General features: G+C 38.9%; 2 protein-coding genes across 2 annotated transcripts; one reads left to right on the forward strand and one right to left on the reverse strand.

The window, feature by feature from the left end:
• Positions 1-6,931: 6,931 nt before the first annotated feature.
• LOC122243425 (putative nuclease HARBI1) lies at positions 6,932-7,729 on the forward strand. Its single transcript, XM_086551723.1, has 2 exons — positions 6,932-7,477; positions 7,721-7,729. Exons 1-2 carry the CDS (start codon positions 6,932-6,934, stop codon positions 7,727-7,729), a joined length of 555 nt encoding a protein of 184 aa, XP_086407849.1.
• Positions 7,730-11,912: 4,183 nt separating this feature from the next.
• On the reverse strand, positions 11,913-15,888 carry LOC147468914 (uncharacterized). Its single transcript, XM_086551724.1, has 7 exons — positions 15,845-15,888; positions 14,357-15,223; positions 13,679-14,205; positions 13,454-13,585; positions 13,134-13,280; positions 12,333-12,965; positions 11,913-12,076 (listed from the first exon to the last, which is right to left on the reverse strand). The coding sequence occupies exons 1-7, from the start codon at positions 15,886-15,888 to the stop codon at positions 11,913-11,915; spliced, it is 2,514 nt and encodes an 837-aa protein (XP_086407850.1).
• Between the last annotated feature and the right edge of the window lie 407 nt (positions 15,889-16,295).

Consider the following 16,295-nt stretch of genomic DNA (forward strand, 5'->3'; position numbering starts at 1 on the left):
TGAGGATGTGATCTATTGTAAGGTCTCCGTTGCAAACATGGCATTGTGGAGGGAATTTTTTGTTTCTATATAGGGAGTAAGGTGGGTATATCGTGTGGCCTTGACCCTTACTCGGGCCAATACCACCTCCTCCCTTTTATTTTTTCTGTTGGCCGTTTCCCACGGTTTGATTTTGTGTTTTGTAATGGGAAGACTGGTCTACTCACTCTGCTATTCTATCGTGGGTCGCCGATAGGGCAAAATCTATAGCTTTATTAATGGCAAAAAGTTCAGCAAGAAAGATCGATGTATGATTCGGCAGTCTGAATCTTAAATGGCATTCAGTCGATCATACACACGCACCCACACACTCGTCTGTCTTGGAACCGTCGGTATATAAATGAAAAAAGGAAAGATGTTTTATAATTATCTCCCTGAACCGTTGGCGTACCTCCGCCTCCGGCACCGTGGCTTTGGCTGATGGTAGCCAGTCTACCACGATGGTAAAGTTGGGTGTCTCCCACGGCGCTATATTTGAATGAACCAGGGTATCGATGGTAGAGAGATCTATACCGACTTTATCTGTGAGGTCATCGAGTCTATTGCACAGCGGCATTCCGCCGCGGTGCTGCGAGCCCAATTGCCGGCTTAAAACATTTCTGTTTGGGTGACGGGGTTGCTTGGCAATTTTTGCAGCATAGGTCAGCGCAAACTGGCTCCGTTTGGGACGGAGGGGAGATACTCCTGACTCTACCTCTAGGCGTTCTGTGCGAGTGCATTCTAGGGCTACAAGACAGACGTGCAAACAAGCATTCTGCACAACATTCAGTCCTTTCAGAGTTGAGCTCGATACCGAGCCATACACGATTGACCCATGATCTACTTTAAACTTAATCAGGGATTTATATAACATTAGTAAAGACTTTCTATCAGCTCCCCATTTGTGTCCAGAAATGCACTTTAATAAATTGAGTGCTTTTTGACTTTTATTCTTTAAATGACCAATGTGGTCTCTAATTTAGTCTACTGTCGAAAAGTAGACCAAGAAATCTTGCAGAATTTTGAATAGGTATTGGGTGGTTGTCTAAAGTTAGCCTGATGTTCAGCTTTCTCCTATGGGTAAAAATCACGCCAATACTCTTTCTTATGGAAAACTTAAAACCCCACTGGAAGCCCCAGTTATGAATCATATCCAGTGCCACTTGGGTCTGATTTGCCGAGAACTCTGCATTACTGCTGGAGTGCCATAATGCACAATCATCGGCATACACTGAGTATTTAAGATTCCGAGGAGGAGATGGTAAGATGTCATTTATTACACATAAGAATATAGTTGGTGATAAGACACTTCCTTGTGGGACCCCGTTTGCCAGGACAAAAATGTCTGAGAAAGTGACATTGTCAGAAAATAATTTGACAGAAAACGCTCTCTCAGATATGAAATTTCGAATAAAACAAGGCAAGTTTCCACGTAACCCAAAAGCAGAAAGTATTCTGAGTAGGTCATGTCATGTCATAGGTTTTTTTCAATATCTAAAAATACTGAAATCAAAAAATGCTTTTAAGCAAATGCCTCATATATGTGACTTTCCAGTTTTACTAGCTGATCGAGAGTTTGACGTCCCTTTCAGAACCCGCACAGCTCGTCAACCAGTAAATTCCTGGAGTTTAGAAAATGCAATAGCCTACTATTAACAATTCTTTCCATGACCTTGTATAAGCAACATGTCAACTCAATTGGGCGGTAAGAAATAGCGGTTGCCCTCTCCTTTCAATATGGGAATGATGTGGGCGAAGTGCCATGACGTTGGAAAGGTCTGGCTTTTCCAAATATCATTGTACATTTTCTAGCAACTTAATCATGGCATCATGATTAAGATGCTTTATCATCTCATATCGAATCTCATCGGGGCCTGAGGATGTTTCTCTACAGGCTTCTAGGGCTTGGACAAGCTCATCTATCGTAAGATATTTATTCATCTCCTGTGGAAAAGTGTATTGGTTGCAGCTCAGATGCTTCCTTGATGGTTAGGAAAGCAGGATGGTAGTTTTCTGAGCTGCTTGTGTAAGAGAACTGCCAGGCAAGTGCATTAGCAATGTCTCTAGGTTCATCAAAATTGTTTCCCTCATGTATGATATTCCTTCTTCTGCAAGATATATTTTTTCTATTTATTTTTCTAATAGTGGACCAAACCTATGAAGTACTGATGTTGCTATTGATCGTAGAGACAAAGCTTCACCAGGAGTCTCTTTTAGCTTGTCTGATTGTTCTTCGAGCCCTAGCTCTCGCTAGTTTGTAGTTGCGAAAGTTCTCACTTGTGATATTATATTGAAAAAGCCTGTAGGCAATCTGGTGTTCACCATGGAACCCTATGCTTAATGCTATCTGTCAAAGTCTTAGGGATGGTTGCCATTGCTGCATTTATAATACGTTTTTAAACGTTATTTACTTTATTATCAATGGTTTCTCCAACAACTTCGAGCTTGACGCTCCTTGTGAAGGCGACCCAGTCTGCTCTTTTTACGCAAAATTTAGGTGCTGAAGGCATTCTCGTGGTGTCGCATGAATATTTAATACAAATAGGAAGGTGATCACTTCCCAGCGAGTCATCAATGGTGTGCCACAGGCACTTGGCTGCTAGTGTTGAAGAGACCAGTAATAGGTCAATAAAGCTCAAATTACAGGTATTATCGTCCACTCGCGTCGGACTACCATCGTTTAGAACAGTGGTTCCCAAACTTTTTTGGTCGTGACCCTAAATACAATCTTGGCCTGGCCCGGCGACCCTAAATGAGTGTACGTACATGTAGTGCTAGTCACCAATAATTTTGATATGTTACACTTATTTATAATTGTATATAGTTTTATTGAGTAAATTTATATTACTAACACAATGATTTTCAATCAACTTTAAATAGGAGCAATTGAAAAAACAAATTTTCATGAAAATGAGACTAAGTTTATTACATGATTTGCTAGTCAAGTCACAAAACCAAAAATGTTTTCTCAGTGGCTACCGTGGAACTGCTTCATTTTGTGAGTGAGATCCTCTAAGTTGGGCTTTATGTTGATTGTTAGAGCACAACGCAAGTCATGCTGGGGATCCAAGCGGTTCCTTGCTTTAGTCTTGATCGTAACAAGGCTTGAAAACCCTTGTTCACAGAGATATGTTGTTGGAAAAGGGAGAAGAGCTTTTTCAGCCTCCCGAGTCAGAATGGGCTTATCCTTGAGTTGGGTCCAAAATTTTGAATACTGGAGGTTTTCAAAGTGTTGTTTCTGCACTTGATTTTCCTGGAGGTCTATAAGTTCCTCTTGAAACCCTGGGATATCCTCACCAACTTCACTGACGTTCACACTGAAAACATTCCTGATCCAGCTATGCTTCTTGAGGTCGACATTTTCTGGAAAATACCTGTCCATTTCTTCTTGAAGGTTCTTCAGATTAACTTCAAAAATATTTTTGATGTCAACAAAGGATATTTCTGATGAATCTTCCAGCACAGCACTTAGTTCTGGAAAGGCTGCAGTTTTTCCTCTGGCCAACTTTTCTCTCCAAAGAGCAATTTTTTTCTTGAATGAGACAATTTTTTCACCAATGTCCACCATCGTATGATTTCGGCCCTGCATGTCTGAATTCAGTTCATTCAGGTGCATGAAGATGTCGCCCAAATAAGCAAGCTTTGCCAGCCAAGCAACGTTTTTAAAGCAGTCTGCAAGTGCATGCTTTTTCTCACGCAGAAATATTTCAATTTCAGTTTTTAGTTCAATAACTCTTCCAAGAATCTTTCCCCGAGATAGCCAACGGACATCAGAGTGGAACAGCAAGTCTTGGTGATGTGATCCCATCTCTTCACACATTTTATGGAAAATACGTGAGTTTAAAGCCCTAGCCTTGACAAAATTCACAATTTGGATGGCATCATTTAAAACTGCATGGAGGTCTGGTTGCAAGCGATGAGAAGCAAGGTTTTCTCGATGTAAAAAACAGTGAATTATTATGACATCAGGGTTTTCTGCTTTAATGCGAGTAACAAAACCCAGACGACTTCCCATCATTGATAGAGCTCCATCGGTGCACACTGCCAAACAATTCAACCAGTTTAGATCATGTTTCTTTAAAAAATTGTTCATCATATTAAAGATGTCTTCTCCAGTGGTGGTAGTTGACAGGGCATTACAGAAGAGAAATTCTTCCTGAATGTCATCTTCTCCCTTGTACCTTACAAAAACCATCAGTTGAGGGTTACCTGCAATATCCACAGACTCATCCGTCTGCAAAGAAAATGTTCCTGCTTTTTTCAGTGCCACAATCAGTTGAGCCAAAATATCTTCTGAAATGAGATCAATTCAACGTTTAATGCTATTGTCGGAAAGTGGTACCGATTCAACCTTCTTGGCAATATCTGCTCCACCAATAGTCTTTACCATTGCCACTGCTGCTGGCTTTACCAGCTCCTCTCCAATGTTATGAGGCTTTTTGCATCTTGCAATTATCCATGCCACTTCAAAGGACGCCAAAGAAGCTTTCTCCTGAGAAAAAGCCGTACTCGAGGAAGCATCAATCCGACTTCGTTTTGTTTGTTCTTCCTTGTCCTTCCAGTAACTCAGTGGTTTTTCAACAAACTTTGGATGAACTGAGTGCAGATGACGCTTCAATTTATTTTCCTTCATAGATTCATTGGCGAGGACTTGCAGGCACTGAACACACTGGGGTCGGACGTTCCCAGATCGTTCTCTCATCTCAGTGAAGCCATATTTCAAGAACTCAGGCTTATACTCCAATTGTGTTTTGCGTTGGGCCATTTTTAGAGTTCAGACCTGGAAAGAAGAAAACAATAAATCAATTTGTTAATTACAAGTTTTTAATATAAAGATGAATAATACATCGATACAATATGTAGCCTACATCACATTATTTACTGTTATAACAGCTAGAGATTATAATAAAGGAGAAGAGATCCCACAATGACTGGGAATCAAGTGACGATAAAATTAAAATACAATAAATCGATAAATAATCGTATGTAACGTAATGTAATATCATAATTATGTTTTTTTCGGAGACCGTCCGCGACCCTCAGAAAAACCCTCGCGACCCTTATTTGGGTCGCGACCATGGGTTTGGGAAACACGGGTTTAGAAGGACCAGATCAGAGTCATTGATCAACTTAACTACTTGCTCACCTCTACCATCCACCCGCAGGGAACCCCATAAAGTATGATGAGCGTTGAAATCACCTAAAACTGATTTGTTATTTTCCTCGGGTGCCTACCCCCTCCCCACAGATATACCCGTCAATATAAAGAGTTTGTTTTTGGTAGGACATCATCGTTAGTTTTATATTATATAATATAGTGCATATTATATAATTTTATTAATATAAATTATCTCATCGTCTGGTCCAAAACAAATATGTATCTTTTGTTTACGAGACTTAAAAGGTGAAATTGTATTTCAGGATTTATTCTTACTACATACCGCCAGTTAAATCAACTCTCTTTCTTCAAGAAATATCTTAATTTATATTAAAATTACAAATAATCGCAATCTGTTATTTACGCAGTGAATTTATATATAAATTCGAGCAATTATATGTGTAGACCTGCTATTAAAACCCGATTCATCGAATATACTATTTGGCAACTACTCCCTTCCACCTGCGATCTTCGTTCGATGTGAATGCAATATCTCTACTTATCTCGATCATTTACTGCATTTTGGAAACAACAGGTAAGCTGTTATTCGTTTAGGCCGATAATTATTGAAGCATGAATTATTTGCACGGACTGTCATTGTAATTAAGCTCCTAAAATGTTCAGAATGCATGTAGCCAACATACTTAAATCTCTTAAATCTTTAACTCTTCACTAATATTTTCATAAATCCAAAAGTCTTATAGGCCACTTTGATATATATATATATATATATATATATATATATATATATATATATATATATATATGTATGTATGTATATATATACATATATATATATATATATATATATATATATATATGTATGTATGTATATATACACATATATATATATATATATATATATATATATATATATATATATATATATATATATGTATATATATATATATATTTGTATATATATATACATATATATATAGATATATATATATGTATATATATATGTATATATATATGTATATATATACATATATATATATATATATATACTAAATACTAAATAATTGCTTATTGCTGCTGGAATTTAAATTTTATTTGTTTGTCTACATATATGACATTCCAAATGTTCTTTAAAAATGTACAGAACATATTTTTTTGCTGTGCTAGTGTTTCGTTAGTTATTGCTAATGAAAGAAAATGTCTTCAAATCATATATTTTTTCTTATGTATTAGTATACATGATTTATCAGTGATATTTTGCTATTACATATTTTAATTCTGGTAAATATTACAATTATTAGTCAGATTATTATAGATATTGCAATACTACAATAATGATTTTCCTTACTTTCCACCAGAATGGAGGACATGAATGATATTGATGATTATAGGGAGCTGCAACACTTGGGTCTGCACAGACGCAGAAGAATATTTCTTCATAGGAATAACCCCTGCCATGATTTAAATGAACAGGAGTTTCAAAGCAGGTACAGATTGTCAAAAGCAGCATTCGAGGTGTTGTTCGAGCAGATACGCCACAGACTCCCATCTTCTCGTGACAGGAGAGGTAATGAAATATCCATTATAACTGTACTTTCAAAACATACAAAACAATAACTTTTATTTGTGAATTGATTATGATGATGATAGCTGGAATAATGCCTTGTATAGCAACCTCACATTTCTTATTTTTTCTTGACAGATCTTCGTATTTCTCCAAGGCTGCAACTACTGGTCGGTCTGCGTTACTTTGCGACAGGTAATTATCAGCTGACCATTGCAAATACAGCCAGTATGTCGCAGAAGAGTGTAAGCACATTTATGGCCAGGGTGGCGGCTAATATAAAAGAAATTGCACCTCTCCACATAAAGTTCCCTCAGCCAGAGAGAGAGGCTGCTGTAATGCAGGCATTTTCACTCTATGCAAATATGCCAGGTTGCATAGGCTGCATAGATGGAACTCTGATCCCCATCAGAAGCCCAGGTGGTCCAGATGCTGAAGTTTACAGGTGTCGTAAGGATTACTTTGCTATAAATGTCATGGGGGTATGTGATGCTTCTTTGAAATTTACTACTTTGGTAGTAAATTGGCCAGGAAGCGCACATGACTCCAGAATTTTTAATGAGTCAACCTTATGCCACCATCTTCAACATATGGGCTACAAGGGCTTTCTGCTTGGGGACTCAGGATATGCCTGCAGCAGCTATCTTTTAACACCTTTTTTAAATCCTGGCACCCAGAAGGAGAGGAACTTCAATGCCTCACACATCAAGACCCGCAACTGTATTGAAAGAGCCTTTGGTGTATGGAAGAGGAGGTTTGCTGTTCTCGGGATACTTGTGAGAACGAAACTTGCAGTCACCCAGGATATTATAGCTGCCACAGCTGTCCTCCACAATTTGGCTGTGGAAAATAACCTTCTTCCTGATGATAATGATGATACATTAGAAAATCAGGAAGAAGACTTTACCGACATCCATCAAGGAGCTCGGCAAGGAGAAAGGAGGAGGGCAGAAATTGTTGAGAGATTTTTTTAATAAAATGTTAAGAATACAACTGTTTGAATATCCTAATATTTACAGGAGAAATGAAAACAAAATCCTCATTACCATTTTTTTATTTTGTCTTGAATTATTGTACCATTATACATTATAAATCATACATAGTTTGTTTTTTTTTCCCCACACTAATGAGGAAGGTAACCAACACCAAAAGGAATAAAAGAACAAAGGAAAATAAAAAGAACAAAGGATAAATGTTGAAATGGGGAACTTCTCTTCATACTATGGTTCACCCATTGCCTCACCACTGTTATCATAAAAAAGGTAAATATTATTCAGAAAAAAAAAAAAATCTAACTACAGCTTCTCCCTCATAAGTTCTTTTATTGATGTTGTAAGGGTAGTCACAGACTCCCCTATAACCTCCACAACATCTGAAAACTTTTTAGCTGCCTTTTCCATACTCTCTGCAGCTTTCTGTGCAGCCTCATAAGACTGCCTTTTAGCTCTAGCTGCAAGGAGGTCTTCCCTTGCTGCTTCCATCTTCAACAGATGTAGTTCATCCTGCCTTTTCTTTATGTGGGCATATGCCTCCTCCTCAGATAACCTCCTTTTTCTTGGTGTAGCGCGAGAAGAAGGACGAGAAGGATAATCAGAAGGGAAAGGTTCTGTTGGGGAAGGAGTGGATACAGGAGTACAGCTTACAGAATTAATAGCATCAGTAGGAGATGGAGTAGGTGGAAGGGAAGAAACAAAATTAGCAGTAGAGGATGGAGGAAGAATTGAAGATGTGGCAGGAAAACCTGGATGGCTTGGAAGAGAGTATAAAGGAAGGCTTTGAAGTGAGGTTGATGGGAGGCTTGCGAAAGAGGTTGAAGGAAGGCTTGTGAGAGAGGTTGAGGGAAGAATTTGAAAAGAGGTTGAGGGAAGGATTTCAAGAGAGGTAGAGGGAGGATTAGAGAATGGAATAGAGGTGTTAATAAAGGGAGAGGAATGAGGGCTTGGAAGGGAGGGAGGCGAGGATTTAAAGTTGATGTTCACTGTAGGGGGAAAATAAAAATTAGTTTCAGAAAACAAATATCAAGTTATAAATATGTGTATGTATATATACACATTTGTGCATCTTTCTTTTTTCAATAAAAAAATGATTGCTATAATGACTCGTAAACTTTACCAAGGAATGTTTGCTTACATTATATATACTCCTTCATTCATTGTTATCATTTTTATGTTACCAATTTCACTATCAACCGCTTCATCAATATAATTGTGTCAACTGTATTATAACACACCTGAAGAGCCAAACTCCACGGTTGTGCTTCCCAGGGCAAGATCTTTGCAAAGCATGGACCTTGCAATTTCCATGTATGGGGCAGAGAATCCTTGTGTTGGTGGTGGTACCCCACCAGCTGCCCTTCTTTCTTGGAGGTGAGCTGACTCTTTCTCCTTGACTCTGGAAACAAACAAAGAAAAATTTCTATGAATACATTATATCTATAAACAAGTTTTACTTATTTTGCTGAGTTAAATAAGAAACTATTTTCAATAAATTATGAATAATATTATTAACATGACTAAATAATCAGTAAGAAATAGAAGAAGTATATACATGTAAATAAATATTTTTGTTTACCTTCTGCGGATATATTCCCATGTTCTTTTGATCTGTTTGACAGATCTTGGATTCTGCTCAGGATTGCTGGCATTAAATAAATCACAGATTTCTTGCCAGCACTTTATCTTCTGACTTGGAAGCCTTGGATCGCTCTTTTTGCTAAAGAGGATGCCTTCTCTATCCTTAATCAAAAGAACCAGTTGAAGCAGCTGGTCTTGTGTTAAAGAAGGATTCTGGAAAAAGTAGATCACAATCAGTTTCTGTAAATTCAATAATTTCCCTAAATGGTGAGCAATTAATTGTTAATAATATTTTTAGGTTTGATTAATCTGTTTAAGTAGTAAGAGTGAGTTTCAGCTATAAAATCAATATCAGTGCACTTCATTCAATCTGCATCATATGCACATATGATTATTTGTTATCAGTAAGCCAGATTTAAGCTATATTGTGGGAATATTTGTGCCTACCAAAAACAGATTTAATAAATTTTCTTGCCATTATATTAAGTAAACATGATTCTGTCTTCGATATGATCGTGATTAATTTGTTTTAACATTCATGTTAATGATTTTATGACTATAAAAGACCTATTATGGAAAATAATAGAGTGAATTCCAAAGCATGACTTTTTTTTATTTTTTTTTAATATGATGACGTAATTATAGACAACACATAATATTTGTATGTCATGCTTATTAAACTTTTCTAATGATTTGAAATGTGCATATTGTCTATCATACAAAAAATGGCTGGTTCATCATTATATGTGCTGATAATTGTTGTGTAGTAATAATTAACATATTTGTGCTTACCTTGCAAACTAATGCGATTTATAAAATAAGATAATGTAATTAATGGCTGTTAATAATTACAGAAATACAAACAAAGTAGTTTTTTCGTAAATGAACCATGAAATATAAATAAAATTATATTTACCTTCAGTAGTTGGCTTTCCATGTTTCAAGTTCGCGCTCTCAGGTGATGTTTACGTCGATCAAGGCTACCAATATCGTCCGATCTCTACGTCTCATTATAGAGAGATAAACAAAGTCGGCTTTTTTGTGAATGAAATATAATAAATAAAATTATATTTATGTTTCAATTGTGCGCTCTCAGGTGTTGTTTACATCGATCAAGGCTACCAAAATTGTCCGATCTATACGTCTCATTGGACAGGTTGGCATCACTGACAAACAAGCCCACCGACACACGTTCTTTACTGTCAAACATGCAGACGGGTGCCCTACACCCGACACCCGTCACATTATCCCCACGCCCCACACCCGACAGGTTCTTTACTACGGGCCTAAGTCTGAACCCTGGGCCTGATTCGTTTCCTAAAGGGACAAAAAGAACCCTTAACTATTGTTATCAACCCATCAGCAATAGCTAAGAGAAAGTTGCAGTATTACATATTTTCTCCTCCCTCAGTGGAAGCCTGGTTGCGTTCTCCAGTACCAAAGAGGGATTCGAGTTTTGTGTATGATACCTCCTTACCGCCGAACCTGCCTACTGCGAGGGACGGCAATTTCGTACCCACCCCCAAGCGAATATAGGAACTTCCTAAGAAACTCCGGTAGGCTCAGGAAAGTCACAGAATAAAAAGGAAAAAATTTAGTTATAGAAAGTGTGCCTAAAGGACGACCCAGACTACTGGCCTCCCTACCCAGGGGTTTCAGCCTGTAAGGGCTACCCTGGGGTAGAAAAGTGCTGCGGGTCTGGGGTGGGGTGCTGACTATGACTACTGCAGTCTCGTGTAACCTGCAAAATCAATGCACTGAAGGTGCAGGCAAAGTACTAAAAGTGCGCAAAATCTGTAAGTACAGTCTTTAATGTTATTACATATAAGACTAGCTCCAGTGGCACAAGACTTTTAGTTTGTTGTTGCTGTGTTTTCAGATAGAGGTGTGAGCTTCACAGAGTCTCAGACACGAGTGAGTGATGAACCCTAAGGTTGTTGACCCGACTTTATATACCAACAAGGTCGTGCGCCAACCTTGGTTCGCTCCAGTCTGCTCAGCAAGACTCGTTAAGGCTTTTCCTTTCAGATTATTATATTCTTTTTTGGTAGAGTTTAATATGGGAGTTTTTTATATAAAAACACGTAATATATCTTACAGAAATAAAACAAACTTAATATATATTCATGATATTAAATGTAAAAGCAATAAAAGATATGTGGGCTAGCCAACAAGACTTTGGCACCAACAACCCAAATGGAATTTCTGTCACCAGTATCCAAAAAAGTCCATTCTCAGATATTGATCTTCAAAACTCCAGGCCTATTTGGGTATGATCATGGTCATCCTCGAGATCGCGCGAGATCGGCCGAAGGGAGCTGAAGCATCAGCTCACTACATCTCCTCGCCCGCCCTGTAGAGCGAAGTCTACGGCGTCTCGTCTGGCTGGCCCTCTAAGTCCAACTTCTCCTTCTGTCGAGTCCTTCCCACGTCCTTTGTTAGGGCGTTCCTGGGTTAGCTCAGCAGGTCACAGGGGCACATTGAAACGACGTGACGAATCTCTTCCTGCCCAGCAGGTCCTCATTTTCCTCCTCTGATGGGGTTATGTCCAAGACAACTCGACACTGGTCCCAGGGACTGGTAGCTCATCTGGTGTGATCCCTTCTCAAAACACGGCCACAGCTTTAAGATCTACCAATCATAGGACATCACAGGCATGGGTCTGCGAACAATCTGAGAACAGAACGAATTCCTCCAAACCCCTGAGGTGTACTGGCTCATTTACAGCTTCAAATACAAAACTTGACTTTAACTGAATGAGAATGTATTGTTTATCTAGTTTATTGAGATTGATGGGTAAACCTGAAGTATAGTATGGCTTGATTTCACATAGTATGTTTAGACTGGCAATAACTGGCTGATAATGGTTTTAGTTAATCTACCACAAAACTTAAGATTGCTTAAACATAAAAAATCCCTGAAGTAATATAAACATATACATAAAACTTTAAGAGACAGTAAAAGTTAAACACAAACTTACATACAACCAATCACTGAGGAATGATAAGACAGGATGCAAGAAGCATCATTCCGGGCTCAGCCTCATAAGTGACTTCACCCAAGACTCGAAAAGGTTTAAGGTCATTAATATGACACTGTCTCTCGGAAAATGGACGGGAGACATCTTTCAGCAAGAAAGTTACAGGACCAATTTTCTTCTGTATACGTGCAGGTCCTGCCCATCGTGGGTTGAGCAACTTGTCAGCTCCATATTTACGAACACGGTTCCTGTAAAGTACAAGATGTCCTTCCTCGAGGGGCTTTGGTATTGCAGCTTGTCCATCATAGTCCTGTTTCCACCTCTCTCTTGCCGTTTTTGTAGTCTCAAGTGCTACCTGTCGAGCAATACTTAGAGCATCATGGAAAGATTTGGATACCTTGGACTTGTACACTACGTCATTAGTGAGACCAACAGGAAAATGGCCATGGTAGCCAGTCATCAAGTATAAAGGCTGGTCTCCTGTACTCCAATAAATTGCAATATTAAGTGCTAGCCTCACTTGAGGAATCAGCTGTTCCCACCTGCCTGGTGCTGTGTTGGCAAGAGAAGCAATGGCATCTTTTACAACCCGGTTTGTTCGTTCTACCATCTCGTTAGCTTGTGGATGATAGGCAGTCATTAAAGTTGTCTTAATCTGCAACAAACGGCAACATTCTTGGAACAAATGGTTGTTGAACTCAGACCCTGCATCTGTTTGTATGATATGCGGAGGACCAAACAGTAACAAATTCCTTAAACATAGCATCAGTCACTGAGGTTGCATCCTTAGTCTTGAGTGGGATAATCTGGAAATATCTAGTCAAATGATTCACGATGATTAAGCAGTATCTATATCCTAGTGTGCTAACTTTATAGCACTTCTGCGAAGCTGTCTTGGCACAACAAGCTGACTCACAACTCTATCAGGCAGTGTTCTCACATGATAAAGGGCTCCATTCTGAAGTTCAAACTCATCTAGAGGGAATGGTGGTTTTCTCTGAGGAACAGCTTTTTCTTCTAAATATGCTACAATGTCATGCCACATTAGATCTTTCAGTTGTTCAGACCGCATTGTTTTTGAGTCGGGATCAGATATACACACAGAAGCAATGTTTCAGCTAAGCATATCTAGTACGTGATGGGAGGTATCAGGCTTGTACAGGATCTTGAAAGCATAGCCTGAAAGTTCATAAGCCCACCTAGACATTCGTGGGGACTTAGTTGTTTCGGTAAATATAAAACACAAAGGTCGATGGTCAGTGTAAACTTATGGCTAAAAATATAAGGGTCAAAAACTCTTACACTCTCAACAACTGCAAGCGCTTCACCATCTGTGGCAGAATACCACGTCTCTGGGCCTCTCAGCTTCCTGCTAAAATAAGCTATAGCATATGGTGGATTCTGACCTCCTCATTTCATCAAACACCCTCCAATGGCATCTTGGGATGCATTGTTATGGATTTCAAATGGCAGATCAAAGTTGGGCTTCTGCAAAACTGGTGCATTAATCAAAGCATATTTTAGTGCCTGAAATGCTTCTTGGTATGCTTTAGTCCACCTAGATTTTTGTTCCTGTTTTATTTTTATCAGCTGGGTCAGTGGAATAGCCAATTTGGCATAATTAGGAACATCCCTTCGGAAAAATCCAGAGGCTCCCAAGAATTTCTGGACATCTCTAACTGTCTTTGGAGGTGGCATCTCTGAGATGGCTTGAACTTTATCAGGATTTGGCAAAATCCCATCTGGCATGACAAGGAACCCGAGAAACTTAGAATTTTGTACAACAAACTCACATTTGGTTACATTGAGTTTGAATCCAGCACAGTCAAGGATATCTACCGTTTCTTTTAGATGGTGGTGTTCTTCAAAATTTTTGCTGTAAATCACAATGTCGTCAAGGTATGCTAGAGTATGCCTGCCCAGAACTGGACTTAGTACAGCATTCATAAATCTTTGAAAAGTTGTTGGGGCTGTGGAGAGTCAAAAAGGCATACGACGCCATTGAAGAGGAGATAACCATCGCTGAAGGCTGTCTTAGGTCTATCCTCTGGTGCCACTGGGATACTCCATTAAGCACTCCGACTGTCGAGCAGGGAAAATACTCTGTATCTCTCAACTTATCAACCAGTTCGTCAGTCCTTGGTAAAGGATAGGTATTTGCTATTGTAACAGAATTGAGCTGTCGGTAGTCAACACAGAATCGTACTGTGCTATCCTTCTTGACAAGAACAACAGGAGAGAGCCAAGATGATGTGCTGGGCTCCATGACACCTGCGTCAAGCATGTCATCACACTCCTGTCTTATTTTCTGCTTGACTGACTCAGGTAGACGCCATTGACGGGTACAGAGAGGCTTGGTTTCATGTGTAGGGATGTGATACTGGATACCTGGCACAGTACCTATTGATAACTTGTCTCTACTGAATAACCGTGGATAATTTGCAAGTAATGCAAGGATATCACGACGCCGATTTTCAGGTAAATGACCTAGGTCTGGTTCAGCTGAGTCCTTAACATCTACTGATGTCAACACTGACACCTCTGGAGGATCAGCTGGACTCGTTTCAGGGAATACAACAAAATCATTATCATCATATACAAAGTCCAATTGACCAAAAGCAAGATCAAACTCATCCTCCTCATCAAAACTGAAATGCGGGTCAGGGACATCATAGTCCACTGGTTTTTCAGGTGAGGCTTCTGTCGCTTGGTTCCTTTGTGTCTGTCCCAAGCTTGCATTGGGCTCCTTAGACTGGTTCTGTAACTCCATCACTGTGCACAATTGACCGGTTGTGACATGTGTACCAATCTTCAAGCATACAGGATGTGTTCCAGCATTCAAAACCCAAACAGAAGATACTCCATCTTTGGGTATAATCACCGTCCGAGGCACAGTGATTTTATTTGTGGCTCCCTCGATGATAACTTCTGTGTTATTATAACGTTCAGGAACAGTCACAGTGACGTACCTGTAAGGTTATGTGACAGAGGAACCCAAAAGAGGTCACCCGTGAAGCGGGAGACTTCGGGCTTAGGGGCCAAGGAAAGATGTGGGCCTCGTTCGTTCCTCAAAAAGGGGTGGGGGAGCCAGGCAGAAGGCTTAGAACCCCCACGACCTCACAAGCAAACTAATCCCCGGAAGTGTAGGTCTACCAGGAGCGTGATTAGTGTGGAGACGGCACGGAAATAAATCATAAAATATACATAAAACCTGTACTAATAAAAGTGCAGAAGGCACCAAAGTAAAATCAAACTGAAAACAAAATTACTAAGAAAGTGCCAGAAGGGCTGAAAATCACTAAAACTGGGCCAGAAGGGCTTAAATTTATAGTAAAAGTGCCAAAAGGGCCTGCAAAAATTAAAGTAAAACCAATATCTAGGCTAAAACACGAAGGAGGAATGAATAAAAGTAGTAGGAGTAAAAACGGAAGTAAGACAAAGAAGTAAATGACGAGGTAAAAGGGTAAAAGTCAAAGTAAAAAAGAAAAGGTAAAAGTGAAAGCGGCACAAAGGTTCAACATAAAATGTAAACATATAAAATAACACGTCCAGCATGAATACACCTAGGCAAGTAAAAGGGGCAGTACAACCTTGTTTCAGTATCTCCTGGCGTAAATCTAAAACGTAAATCCATAGGGCAGACAAACACAGTCAGAATATCCACTTCACTTTATTGTGCCAAAACATGGGGGTTACATGACCTCAGGCGGACGGAGTCGTAGCGGTTAAAAATACGTAAAATAATAAATAATAAACTTTTAAATAAAATTACATAATCATAAAATGGGGTTGCTATTAATAAAAGTAAAAAGACAGGTGCAACCGTGTTTAAAAACCTATTAACAATAAAAATACGTAAAAAATAAGCTACTGCGATTCAATGAGTAAAATCGTAAAAGTAACATGCTAATTTTGTAGTAAAATCAATATAAAATAAAATAAATAAATAAGAAGAAAACATTAAAAACAAATGTTAAATAATTTGTAACAGAATAAAACAAAAAGGTAAAAAGGATAAAAGAAATCGCAGCAGATGCGGAT

Source organism: Penaeus japonicus, unplaced genomic scaffold (genome assembly GCF_977035675.1).
Source record: "Penaeus japonicus unplaced genomic scaffold, GWHDUDI00000001_assembly GWHDUDI00000025, whole genome shotgun sequence".
NCBI classification, from domain to species: domain Eukaryota; kingdom Metazoa; phylum Arthropoda; class Malacostraca; order Decapoda; family Penaeidae; genus Penaeus; species Penaeus japonicus.

Coding starts and splice junctions, on each gene's coding strand:
- LOC122243425 (XM_086551723.1), top strand. CDS start 6,932: ATGTCGCAGAAGAGTGTAAGCACATTTATGGCCAGGGTGGCGGCTAAT.
- LOC147468914 (XM_086551724.1), bottom strand. CDS start 15,888: ATGGATTTACGTTTTAGATTTACGCCAGGAGATACTGAAACAAG. Junction 15,224..15,844: donor CCAGGAGATACTGAAACAAG/GTTGTACTGCCC, acceptor ATAACCTTACAG/GTACGTCACTGTGACTGTTC. Junction 12,966..13,133: donor GCCAAGACAGCTTCGCAGAA/GTGCTATAAAGT, acceptor TCATACAAACAG/ATGCAGGGTCTGAGTTCAAC.